Genomic DNA, 12349 nt, shown 5'->3' with positions numbered 1-12349 from the left:
ACAATCATTCTCTAGGGAGTATGAATGATGTTTGATTCCGTTCCAGAAAGGACAAAAGAAGAAAAATTTCTCTTGAGTGTCATGTCCTTTTAAAAATGTGAATCTAGCTATAAGATAGTGCCCCTCATAACAAACTCACCTTCTATTAAGCTTCCCTGAGAATTTTTAAAGGGAAAACAATCAAAGCAAAACAGAGGGACTCCAAAGATCAAGAGAGTAGAGTTTGGACACTTTTTACAAAACATTGAAATGTTCAATATCAAGGGAAGAACAAAGAATGATGCAACAAATAATGCCACTAGAAGAGACTCATAGCTCGCAGAGGAGGATGCAGTATTGATATGCTCAATATAGTAGATTCCTGCTTTGGGGAGGAATAAACAATGGAAAACAACAGAAGAAGGTTGCTTTGAAATGAGGGTATAGGAACAAACTTCCAGCATCTCAGGAAATCATGCAATGAAATCTCCTAAGGGATGGAACAAGACAATCCTCATACAATGAAGACACATCTCACATTGTGTTTTATTTTTTTTTTCATGTCTAGTTCCTTATGCTTCCATTATGTGAACATGGCAGGATTTTTTCCAGTAAGACATTTCGGAATAGCAAGAAATGAACTGAAGTTACCTGAGGCTGAGCGGAGTTGGAGCAATGTGCACTCTAGATAAATGCTTATTGAGTGCTGGCATGCACCAGCTACATGACCTTGGGGGTAATTCTCAAGCACTAGGAACCTGAGTTTGCTCCTCTCAGAATCAGTTTTGAGAGATGTGACAGCACAGTAAAACTTCATTGACTGTGCATAAATCACCTGGTACACTGCCAAGACATATTGACAGTTTAGTGAATGGTGGGGTGAACCCTGCCGTCCTCTCCCTCAGGTTTTCATATTGCTGTCTGTAATTCAGAAAAGAGGTAGTTCAACATGGTAAAGAATATCAAAACGATGAAAAAATGAGCATTACAAATAAAAGTCGTGATATTTTCCATGTTAGATGATAAATGATTGTATAATTGAAACTTAACTATACACTAATTAAAGTACTGTAACTCAGTCAAAGGTAACTCAGGATTCTTAGAATTCAGTCAAAGACTAACTTTGTTCTCCCTTCTAGCTGCTCATTTTCTGGATATACTTTTAAATTAATACCAGGAAATCCATGACCCGGATTAGATTTAGACAAATAGCAAGATGAAATAATAATAGAATGGGTCCTGTCTCTCCCAGACCAGGAAAAGAAAAGACAGCCTGATGGTATCGGGGCATCAGTCCAAGAGATTCACACATTACTCCCCAGAATTTTTTTTTCAGTTCTTGTGAGTATAATAACATTTAGTGCATGTACTGACAAGACTAGAGCACCTTCTACACTGACAAGATCAAGAACCCTCTCTTGTTTATCCCAAATGCCAAGAAAACTGCTCAGAGTAATTTTCATTTAATGGTTGTCTTTCTTCTACAAGACTCTGTTTGTATGGTCCCTGAAACTTTCTATGCCTTAATATAAAATTATGTCGAAAAGAGTTAGAGTCTGCCAAGTCTCCAGGAAAATTGTTCTGACTTTTGCTCCTGATGGGTAGCTCTTTTTTCTTGTTTATTCTTTTGTTTTCCTATATAATATAAGACATTTCACCTTGTTCTTGATACAGTAGTTCTCTGTAGATTCTATAATTCTCTGAGTAGGTGTGTGTCTAGCTTTATCCATGTTTTCTGTGCTATTAAAGTAGTATCATCCAAAGATAAATACTCAACTAACATTTCATAAATGAATGAGTCAGTGAGCTAAGATTGTTTTTGCTAAAATTTACTGGTATTTTTCTGTTTTTGTCTTTTCAGTAAGCCCCACAAATAATAAAACACATCATTTAACTTTACAGAATAGAAGATTATGTAAATCTAAAAAGAAAACATTACCCAGTTTTGTTCTCTATATTTTCCAAAAACATAATAAATAGTATGGAACATGTGATCAAGGTCATTCATAACTTAGATCTCAAAGCTAATAAATTTTTACTGCAAGAAATATCATTTGATAGTTTATCGCAAATGAAAAATGATAATCCCGTCATGAGGTATATAAAACAATGTTGTGCTCCACTGTTTTCTACTCAAGCTAACTTTCACCTTCCATTACATAGACTTTTGACTCCTCTTTTCAAACTCAGAGTGAATACATTAAAAAACAAATCCATCACTCTGAGTACAAGCTGGAAAAGTATGCCCTGAAGTCAATGTGACTTGACTTATATTTGGAGACATACTTTGGGCCCAAGCCCTCTCTTCCTCTTCTCTTAAAGCCTCTTCATACAAAAATAAAAAAGAAAGTGGGTCACGCTCATTGATCCTTGCCAAAAATTCCAGAACTTTCATCTTGGTTGTTTCAGCATGAGCTCTTGGACCCCACAAGAACTCAAAGCATGGGGGATGACTGTTAGACACCTGCTGATATGTCAAATAATTTTGTTGTACCAAGTCTCTTGTCAGAAATTTTCTGGGCTCTCCATAGATGGGGTGCACTTCCCCATCATATATTCCCATTGTATTCAGGAATTCCCAGATACTTTCTTCAGAAGCACAGTTCCCTTCTATGAATATCAAGCCAAGAATAAATATAAGGAAGCCATTTCTAGGCATTCTTTGATGTCCAGTCAGCTTTTCTTCATAGGTGAGGTTCAGTGAATTGGCAAAGTTATAGGAGTTTCTTATGGCATAGTCTTCCTTTATATCAATACCAAAAAGCATGTATAGGCACTTAGATGCATCCATAAAGATCGCGTGGAATTGTTTCCTGTATTCTTTGCTGATAATCTCTAACATTTCTGCTTTTGTGATAGGTTCCTTCACTTGGTACTTGAAAATCATAGCATATACTAAATCGGTCATCTTTTCTTTTAGTTGACTATTCAACAAAGATTGAGTGTCTTTTGAAGACTGGATAATGCCTGGACTCTCTTCATCCTCTGTATGGTTATTTTCTTCATCTAAAGTTCTTTGAAATGTCGATGCAATGGAACTCTGAGCTTTCTGAGGGGTCAGTATTCCTGAAGCATACCCCTCTTCCTCAGTGCACTGAAACAGAAAGGAGCTGGAGAATGTGGTGGGGAAGTTAGGTGTCAGTGTAGGTAAAGAGACATTTAAATAGGAAAAAGGTATGGAAGATGTATCATAGTTATCATATTCTCTCAGTTCCTCATCTTTCTCCTCATCTCCCTCTTCTTTTTCATACTCTTCCCACTTTTCCATTTCCTTCTCCTTTTCATTCTCTTCTTCCTCATCTTCTTCCCCTAACTCTTTATTTTTTTCCTCTTCTTCCTCGTCCTTTTTCCCATCTCTTCCTTCTCCCCCCTCCTCACTCTCTTCTTCTTCTTCTTCTTCTTCTTCTTCTTCTTCTTCTTCTTCTTCTTCTTCTTCTTCTTCTTCTTCTTCTTCTTCTTCTTCCTCCTCCTCCTCCTCCTCGTCCTCCTCCTCCTCCTCCTCCTTCTCCTCCTCCTCTTCTTCTTCCTCTTCTTCTTCCTCTTCAGCCTTCTTCTCCCCATTCTCCTCTTCTTCAGGTATGGGAACCAATACAAACATCAAATCCTTCACTTCATTTGGATCCTGAAAATCACCCTCCAGACGAAGACATAAACACTTTTGATAACGGCGCATGATGACTTTACAAAAAGCAGTGGGTAGAAGTATGAGCAGATGTATCGGTGATGAGCTTCCACAAGCCTGGAAAGGAGAGAAATAGTAAATGGTCTCAGCTAAAATTCTCAACCCTTGTGGCTGTGAAAAGAAAAGCCAACTTACAGATCTTCTTAGTAGGATATATCACAGAACTTCACTGGTCAGCTTTCTTTCTAGTTGGCTTTTCCTCTGGGAACTGGTGGCAATATGAGAGAGAGAGAAAAGTTCTCAAGGCACTGAAAGTTGTCAAGATCTTGGGTCACAGGACCCTCCTTGAGGTATGTAGAATGGCATACATGGGGGTCTCTTCTAGTCTAGTTCGTTTGTGTCATTGGGACCTATTCAGCATTTGTATCTCATCTTGGTTCCTGACACTTCCAGATAATCTTCTGTACTGCTGAGAGCATGTGACTGACATCAATAAGCTAACCACAGTTTCAGAAAGCTCTATAAGAGTAATAGAAAGGCAGCTTGAGCTGAGGCATGCCAGCACAGCTCTGTGCTTCTCAGCCTTAACAGGTAAGTTCACATCCTGGGATCACCAGAGTTTGTTTGGCTAGTCTTTTTATGATCACCTTTCCACTAGCATGATTTGGATTCAATGTATCTGGTGGGATAAGGTCAAATTCTCTGGAGAATTCTCCACATTCCTAAAATTAAGAAGTAAGATGTGATGGAACACCATCTTTAAACACAGCTGTTCAGGGACTCCTCAGTGATGGGAAATTTTGGCATAGCTTTGTGAAGAATGTAGGTCTCCTCAGTGAATGGTACCCTCATGTTCACACTAATGACTGTCATACATGAGACTCATCCTACTGTGGCTCTTGGGCTACATTCTCCGTTCTTTTAGTGGGAAGACTGATGGTAAAGGTTGAGAAACTGGAGATTCTCTTATTCTTGTAATATTAATCTTCACTGTATACAGTCTTGGTCATTCTATGTTAACAAGATATTATCTCATTAGACCAGAAATTGCACTTCTTAAATCAACACTCCTACCCTTGGAGGAAACAAACATGGTCAATGTCAGTGTTCTCTAGAGTTAAATAATTTATGGAATGGATATACATATATATATATGTGTATGTATATATATTACACATATAATTTATTGGAATGGCTTACAGGCTGTAGTTCAACAACGTCTAGCTGTGAATGAAAAGTCCAAAGATGTAATATTTGCTCAGTCCTAGGAGGCTGTGTATCTCAGTTGATCTTGATATGCTGGGATATCAAAGGAGTAGTCTCCAATCCCATTGATGGAATAGATGTGCTGACAAGGCAAAAGCAAGCAGGCAAGAAAGAACAATGCCTCATTCCTCCATTGTCCTTATATAGGCTCCCAGCAGAAGGTGTGGCCCATATTAATAGTGTGTTTTCCAGTCTCAAAATCTATACTAAAGGCATGTGTCATCCTTCCTTAAGATCTGGATTAAAGGCACCTGTCTTCCAGCCTCAAGATCTAGTTCACAATTTTGCCCTCCATGTTTGGATTGTAGTTCCTTCCAGATATAGTCAACTTGCTAACCAAGAATAGCCATCACAATCCACCTCTTGTCAACATGTTACACAATCATATCTCTTTATGTCATGAGTAATTTCCAAATGAAAAAGATAACTAAGTCATAATAATGCCTAATCATAATGTAACTGCCACACATACAATCATATTACATATATTTAACCAAGAAATAATTATGTTTAACATGATATAACTATCCCTTGTACAACTGCAAATACATTTTAAATTTAGAAGTGGCAATGCCCTTTTGGGGACATCCTTCTATTACCTCAAACTTACATATTATAACCATTGATAGTCTCTTAACTGATGTTACAGCATATAAGGGAAATTGAACAAAACACAAATATCTATGCAAATACATTCTTAACAAAATACAACAGAAGCACTCATGTCAGTAATTATCTTATTTTTGCAACTGGGTCATGTAGCCTTAGACGCTATTATTTAGAACTATTTTCATCTGCTACCCATTCAGTATTCCCTCTACCCTCTGAACACCTCAGCAGGCCTTGACTGTTTTTCTTGAGGAGTGATCTATACCTTCATTCCTGATGAGTTTGTGTCTTTGGTCATCCTGCCTGGATTAGGCTATTGTAGTTTTCCGTTAACTTTAATCACAAGGCACAGTGGTACCAAGGGTAGCCTTAAAGGATCTTCTGCACTCCAGACATAAGCCTTCTTACCTCCATTGTAGAGAGGCAATCCAGTTTCCTCATGGTAATCTGGATCAGTCACCCATCCTCTCACTATTATTCCTTTCTTAACCTTTTGGTTAAAGGGCATTAGAAGCCCAAAGTGATTAGGAGAAAGACTGAGTTTCCAGTTTAATGGAATGTTTTGTAGCTCCTGGCAGGAGCATTTCTCTTTCTGGAACCAAAACTTCTAGGCCAGCAGAACTTAGGGTTGTGGGAACAGGAAGCAAAAACTTTCTTAGTGGGTCACTAGGAGTGATAGTGAATGAAACTATTTCTTTTTTGACCCCTTGATTCCTGGGCCCATAGATCCTGGCTATGGGAGAAGCAGTGCTATATTTTGGATGCTGATGCAAAGTATATTTTGTCTTCTGGAGAATTCTTTTCCCAGCCCTGCAGACTGATACCACTTAATTGGCACTATAACTATATCTTGAAAAGGCTATTCCATCTTTTTATCAGGCCAGCTGCCTCAGAATGGCGGGGGACATGTTAAGACCAGTGCATTCCATGACTGTGGGCCCACCATCACATTTCTCTGGCTGTGAAGTGAGTTCTTTGGTCAGAAGTAATACTGTGTGGAATACCATGTCAGCAGGTAGGCATTTTATAATTGCATGGATGGTGGTTTTGATGAGAAGCACTGAATGCAGGAAAAGCAAATCCATAACTGGAATAAGTATCTACCCAGTAGGAAAATGTGTTGTCATTTCCATGGAGGAGATGGTCCAATATAGTCAACCTGCCAGCAGGTTGCTGGCTGATCATCCCAGTGAATGGTGCCATACTGGGCCTCGGTGTTGGCCTCTGCTGTTGGCAGATATGACACTCAGCAGCAGCTGTAGCCAGGTCAAACTTGGTGAATGGAGGTCCATTTTATTGAGCCCATACATAACCCCCATCTCTGTCACCATGGCTGCTTTTTTCATAGGCCCATTGAGCAATGGCAGAACTGTCTGTGGAAAGAGGCTGACTGTCCACAAAACACATCACACATACTAGATACTTTGTTGTGGGACAATTGTCTATATTCTGTCAATTAAGTTTTAAATAAATGCTGATTGACCATTAGCCAGGCAGGACAACTTGACAGGAAGTATAGGTGGTTCAATGAGAACAGGAGAATTCTGGGAAGTAGGAAGCCCATTCCTTCCAAATCCTGTCCCAACCACAGAAGAAGGAAGATGTGATTGCCCTGCTGAAAAAAGGTACCCATCCATGTGGCTAACATATAAGAATAATGGGATAATATAAGTTATAAGAGTTAATAAGAAGCCTGAGATAATGGGCCAATCAGTTTATAACTAAAGTAGACCTCTGTGTGATTTCTTTGGGACCTAATGACTGAAGAAACCAGGCAGGACAGAAACCCAGACAACAAGATGAAGAAAACCTCTAAATGGTTTACAGTGTGTTAAAAATATATGCAGGCTAAAGGTTAAAGTCCTTAAAATAAAAAAGAAAGAGAATAGTTGGGTGTGGTGGTACACATTTTCCATAGGAAATGAGAGGCTGTGAATTTATTCTCAGTTAAGAAAAATTAGGTTTGATCATGGAAGACCACCTGAGAAATCTCTGGTAGGAACAGATGGCCTGGATGTCTGAGTTCTACATCCAGAAAAGATCCAAGACTGCTGCTTGAGATGATCAAGACTCACAGGATACTCTAGTCAGAACTTGATCATAATTCTAAATTTTCTTTAGGTCCCCATAAGATTATCAGCCCCCCAACCAGCAGGAAGTAGCCTGGAAAACTATGCCCACATTCCCCAAAAATGAACTATGGATGTTCTTATGGGGTTTTTTGTTTGTTTGTTTTTGGTTTTGTTTTTTAGAGGGGTAAGTGGTGCAGGACAATTGTCTATATTCTGTCAATTATGTTTTAAATAAATTCTGATTAGCCAGTATCCAGGTAGGAAGTATGTGGGGGGGGGCAACCAGACAGGAAGTAGAGGCGGGTCAATGGGAACAGGGGAATTCTGAGAAGGAGGAAGCCCATTCCTCCCCATTCCTGTCCCAATCACAGAAGAAGAAAGATGTGACTGCCCTGCTGAAAAAGTTACCCAGCCATGTGGCTAACATAGATAAAAATAATGAGTTAATATAAGTTATAAGAGTTAATAAGAAGCCTGAGCTACTGGGCCAGTAAGTTTATAGCTAAAGTAGACCTCTGTGTGATTTCTTTCAGACCTAACAACTGTGAAAACCAGGCAGGACAGAAAACTCAGACAACACTAATTGATTAATGAAATGCTCTTCAGCTTAAGTCACCTTTTAGTGAACATTTGCATGGTATATGTGTATCTTCACATCCTTTTCATATTTGGAGAGATCTATCCACATACTTCTTCCCCAGATGTCTTTCTTACCAATTTTCCCATCATGCTCTTTCATAGCCCCTGACCATCCAGCCAATCCATTAGCTGAAACCCATAAGTCAGTGAACAATCATACATCTGGCCATCTCCCCTTGCAAACTGTAATACCATGTGTAATGCCTGGAGTTCTGCCCATTGTGAAGATTTCCTTTCACCAGTAACTTTCAGGTTTATCCAACAAGAGTTTATCATGCTGCAACTATCTACTTCTGGGAGATGCCTATACAATGTGAAGAACTATCAATAAACTAGGCCCTAGTCTTTTCTTTCTCAGTCAACTGATAATAGCAAAGACCCCATAAGACTATAGGTGAATATTGGGGAGTAGCTGGAATTATTAACAGGAGTAGAAAGTCATTTGGGTGACTTCTTCATGTAGCTCGCTTGTACCTTAAGAACCTGCTCATTCCTGATCTCATATATATTTCCATTTGACTGTTTGCTGCTGTGCACATCATACGTATGATTCAGTGGGTCTGATAACAACCAGCTCATGATGGTTAGTTCATATCTCATGGTAATTTTATGGCCCTTGTCAAATGCTCAGTTTCTACTAAAGTTCAATAGCAGACCAAGGGCTGTCTTTCAAAGTGAGAAGAGTTGTCTGTAGATGATGGCAGAGCCTTGCTCCAAAATCCCAAAAGTCTTTTCTGTGATTCACCTATAAGGGGCCTAGCAAAGGCTCCAAACAATATCTCTATCAGCCACTCGTACCCCAAGTACCATAGGGTCCTCCAAATAAAATGGTCCAAGTGGTAGAGCAGCTTGCACAGCAGCCTGGACCTGTTGAAGAGCTATCTCCTGTTTCAGGTCCCACACAGAGCTAGCAGCTTTCTGAGTCACTAGGTACATTACCTGGAGTAACAACCCAAGTGTGGAATGTGTTGTATCCAGAATCTAAATAGGCCCATTAAATATTGGGCTTCTTTCTTAGTGGTGGGAGGGACCTGGTGCAATAACTCATCCTTCATGTTAGAAGGAATATCTCTGAATGCCCCACACCACTGAACTTGTAAGAATTTCACTGTGGTAGAAGGTGCTTGAATTTTAATTGTATTTATTTCCCATCCTCTTATATGCCTATGTGTTGCCAATGAATTGAAAGTGGTTGCTACCTCCTGGTCATTTAATCCAATCAGCATAATTTCATCAATATAGTGCATCAGTGTGATATTTTGTGGAAGAGACAATCAAGATCCCTTCTAAATTATGACACAGGGAAAGAGAGTTAATATATCTCTGAAGGAAAACAGTGAAGGTATACTGCTGGCTTTGTCAAGTGAAAACAAGTTGCTTCTGGTTGTCCTTATGGACAGGTATCAAGGAAAAGGTGTTTGGTAGGTCAATAGCTGCATATCATGTGCCTGGATATGTGTTAATTTTCTCAAGTGAGGATGCCACATCTGGTACACTAGCTGAAATTGAAGTTAATACCTGATTGAGTTTGATAGTTTATTGTCATTTTCCATGATCCATCTGTCTTCTGCATTGGCCAGAAAGGAGAGTTAAAGAGAGATGTGGTAGGAACCACCACCCTGCATCTTTCATGTCCTTGATGGTGACGCTAATTTCTCTAAGCCTACCAGGGATGTGATGATACTAGTTTTGGTTCACTATTTTCTTTGGCAAAAGCAACTTTAAAGGCTTCCATTTAGCCTTTTCAACCATAATGGCCCCACTCCAGAGGTCAGGAAACCAATGTAAGAATTCTGCCACCTTCTAAGTATATCTATCCTATTTATACATTCTAGAACTGGGGAAATAACAACAGGATTATTTCAGGTACCTACTGGACCTACTGTGAGTTGGGCATCAGATAAAACTCCATTAATCACCTGGCCTACATACAATCCTAGTTTAACTGGAGGGCCATAAGGTTTCTTGGGATCTCCCAGAATCAGTATCCATTAAGAACCAGTATCCAACAAACGCTGAGAAGTCTGACTGTTTCTTTTCCCCCAGTGTGCAGTTAACCTTGTAAAGGGCCTCAGATCACTCAGGGGAGGAAATAGAGAAATGTTTACTATAAATGTTAAGGTGTTCCATCAGGTTCCTTTCTCAGGGAAACCTGGCCATCACTTCATTCAAGAGGTTCTGGGCCTGCAAACTGTCTCAAGTCTGGAAATTGATTTACTGCCTGATATTGCCTTTTGCCATAATACAATGTGGCCTTTCTTTCGTTTGTCTGAGAATTATTCTGCTTGTACAGATAAAACAGAAATGCAATAGGCTTCTTATCTATTTTATGCCTGGAAGCACCATGCTTGATTATTCAGTTCCAGAGGTCCATATGAGTCATGTCACTATAAAGTTCACTTTTCTTGTGCTGACCATTATGAGTTAGGCCATTATAAACATTATTTTGTCTACATTGCCCATTATGAACGCCATGATCACCTTTCCTCTGACAATTAAATGTTGCCACCTTGCCTCTGCTACCTAGGGGGCCAATTAAACCCATGAAATTTAACTCATCCAGTTGAGCAGCAGCTTCCCCAACCCTAAGGTCTGACCCAAAAATTTCTTCAAATGTTCTGGTGCCCCTTTCACCATTTTTGCATCTTATAGGATTAATGAAGGGCATGTCTTCTGAACCTTCCCATTGTGGAAGATTAGGTTTTACACAGTGTACCTACTCCATCATTGCAATTTCCCTGAGTCTTAAAAATCCCTTTATCAACACTAAGTCAACTGGTATCAGGCATCTCCAACTCCTTCTTAGTGGACCACATTTGATAATTGCTTCAGCAAACCATTCAAACAAACTAGTCACACCTTTTTAAACTATGCAAGCTTCCATATTAAACACTGAATCTCCACTCAGAGAACCCATATCAATAAACTCAACCTGATCTATTTTTATGTACTTTCTGCCATTATCCCATACCCTTAAAATCCATTCTCACACATATTCTCCATACTTCTGCTTGAACAAATTAGCAAAATAATTAAGCTCCATAGTGTAGTGCACTTCCTCATGGACTACACTTTCTACCTCCCTTCTAGAGCCTGCTTTGGCTTGAGTCTATTTATATATCCAGAGGCAACTATTGGTGGCCTTGAGGGACATCAGTATTGTATTTTATGGTATTTCTTTCAGAAAAAGTCACTGCTTGTTTAGTAGACACTGAAGGATTAATTTCCTCAGTGAAAAGAGCAATATTTCAAAGGGTGGGGCTGTGAGTACTACTTCCTCAGGTGAGATAGACCCTTGAGATTCTGAAGGTTTAAAATTCTCAGCTTCAATAGGGCCCTCCTTCACAATTCCATCCCAGGTTATAGGACTTCATGCTTTAAAAATTAATGTTCTTACTTTAACCACTGATATCTTCGGGGACTTGAATTTTTGCTGTAGTTTGGCCAACCTTATAATGAGGGTTTTGGTTTGATTTTCTGTAACTTCAGCTCTATGGCTGCAGGAGAGAAGATCATATTTCAAGGCACACTTAAAAACCTTCAAACTCTTTATTAAAATATGGAACAATTCATCTTTATCATTAAATTCAATGTTGTCCTATACCATATACTCTGAAGTTGTTAATTATGTGATGAAGCTTTATTCCTATCCTTTACCAATTTATCCAGAGATATTGAGTAATCAACCAGAAGCATCATTTCCAAAACTGTGACAACATTCATATATAGGGCTATTAAATCCATTGCCACTCACTATTAATAAACCAAAATAATCAAAGGCATTTATCTCTTTAAGTTTGAAGTATAGTTTGCACCATGGACTTTTAGTACTCTTTGACCTCCTAGGAGAGAGAGGTACTGGAGAGGTTTCAGTACCTGAAGATGCTGGTGAATTTGAAGGTGCTAGATAACTAAAAAGCATATTTCAGATACTTAAAAGACTTATTTTTTTACTTCTGTTTCTATAGAACCACTGATACCAAAATCTGTAATAGTCAGGATTCTCTGAAGTCACAGCATCTTACATGTATGTGTGTGTATAATTAATTGGAAAGACTAACAGGCTGCAGTCCAACAATGGTTAACTCTGGGATGATTATACATGCCTCAAAAATTTTGCTCCCCCCTGATTTACAAAGTAGAATTTAAATTCTGTATTTTC

At 39.0% G+C, this 12349-nt stretch overlaps 1 protein-coding gene and 1 pseudogene across 1 annotated transcript; one reads left to right on the top strand and one right to left on the bottom strand.

Moving 5' to 3' along the window:
- Positions 1–2179: 2179 nt before the first annotated feature.
- Positions 2180–5917, bottom strand: LOC121437321 (melanoma-associated antigen B4-like). Its single transcript, XM_041637196.1, has 3 exons — positions 5885–5917; positions 4249–4323; positions 2180–3718 (listed from the first exon to the last, which is right to left on the bottom strand). The coding sequence occupies exons 1-3, from the start codon at positions 5915–5917 to the stop codon at positions 2180–2182; spliced, it is 1647 nt and encodes a 548-aa protein (XP_041493130.1).
- A 453-nt stretch (positions 5918–6370) lies between these two features.
- LOC121437320 overlaps positions 6371–12349 on the top strand; it is a 165982-nt pseudogene continuing 160003 nt past the window's right edge.

Source organism: Microtus oregoni, unplaced genomic scaffold (genome assembly GCF_018167655.1).
Source record: "Microtus oregoni isolate MIOR12 unplaced genomic scaffold, Mior012 000052F_000, whole genome shotgun sequence".
Taxonomy (NCBI): domain Eukaryota; kingdom Metazoa; phylum Chordata; class Mammalia; order Rodentia; family Cricetidae; genus Microtus; species Microtus oregoni.
The sequence above is the reverse complement of the archived record's forward strand: the minus strand, read 5'-3'. Positions and strand labels throughout refer to the sequence as shown.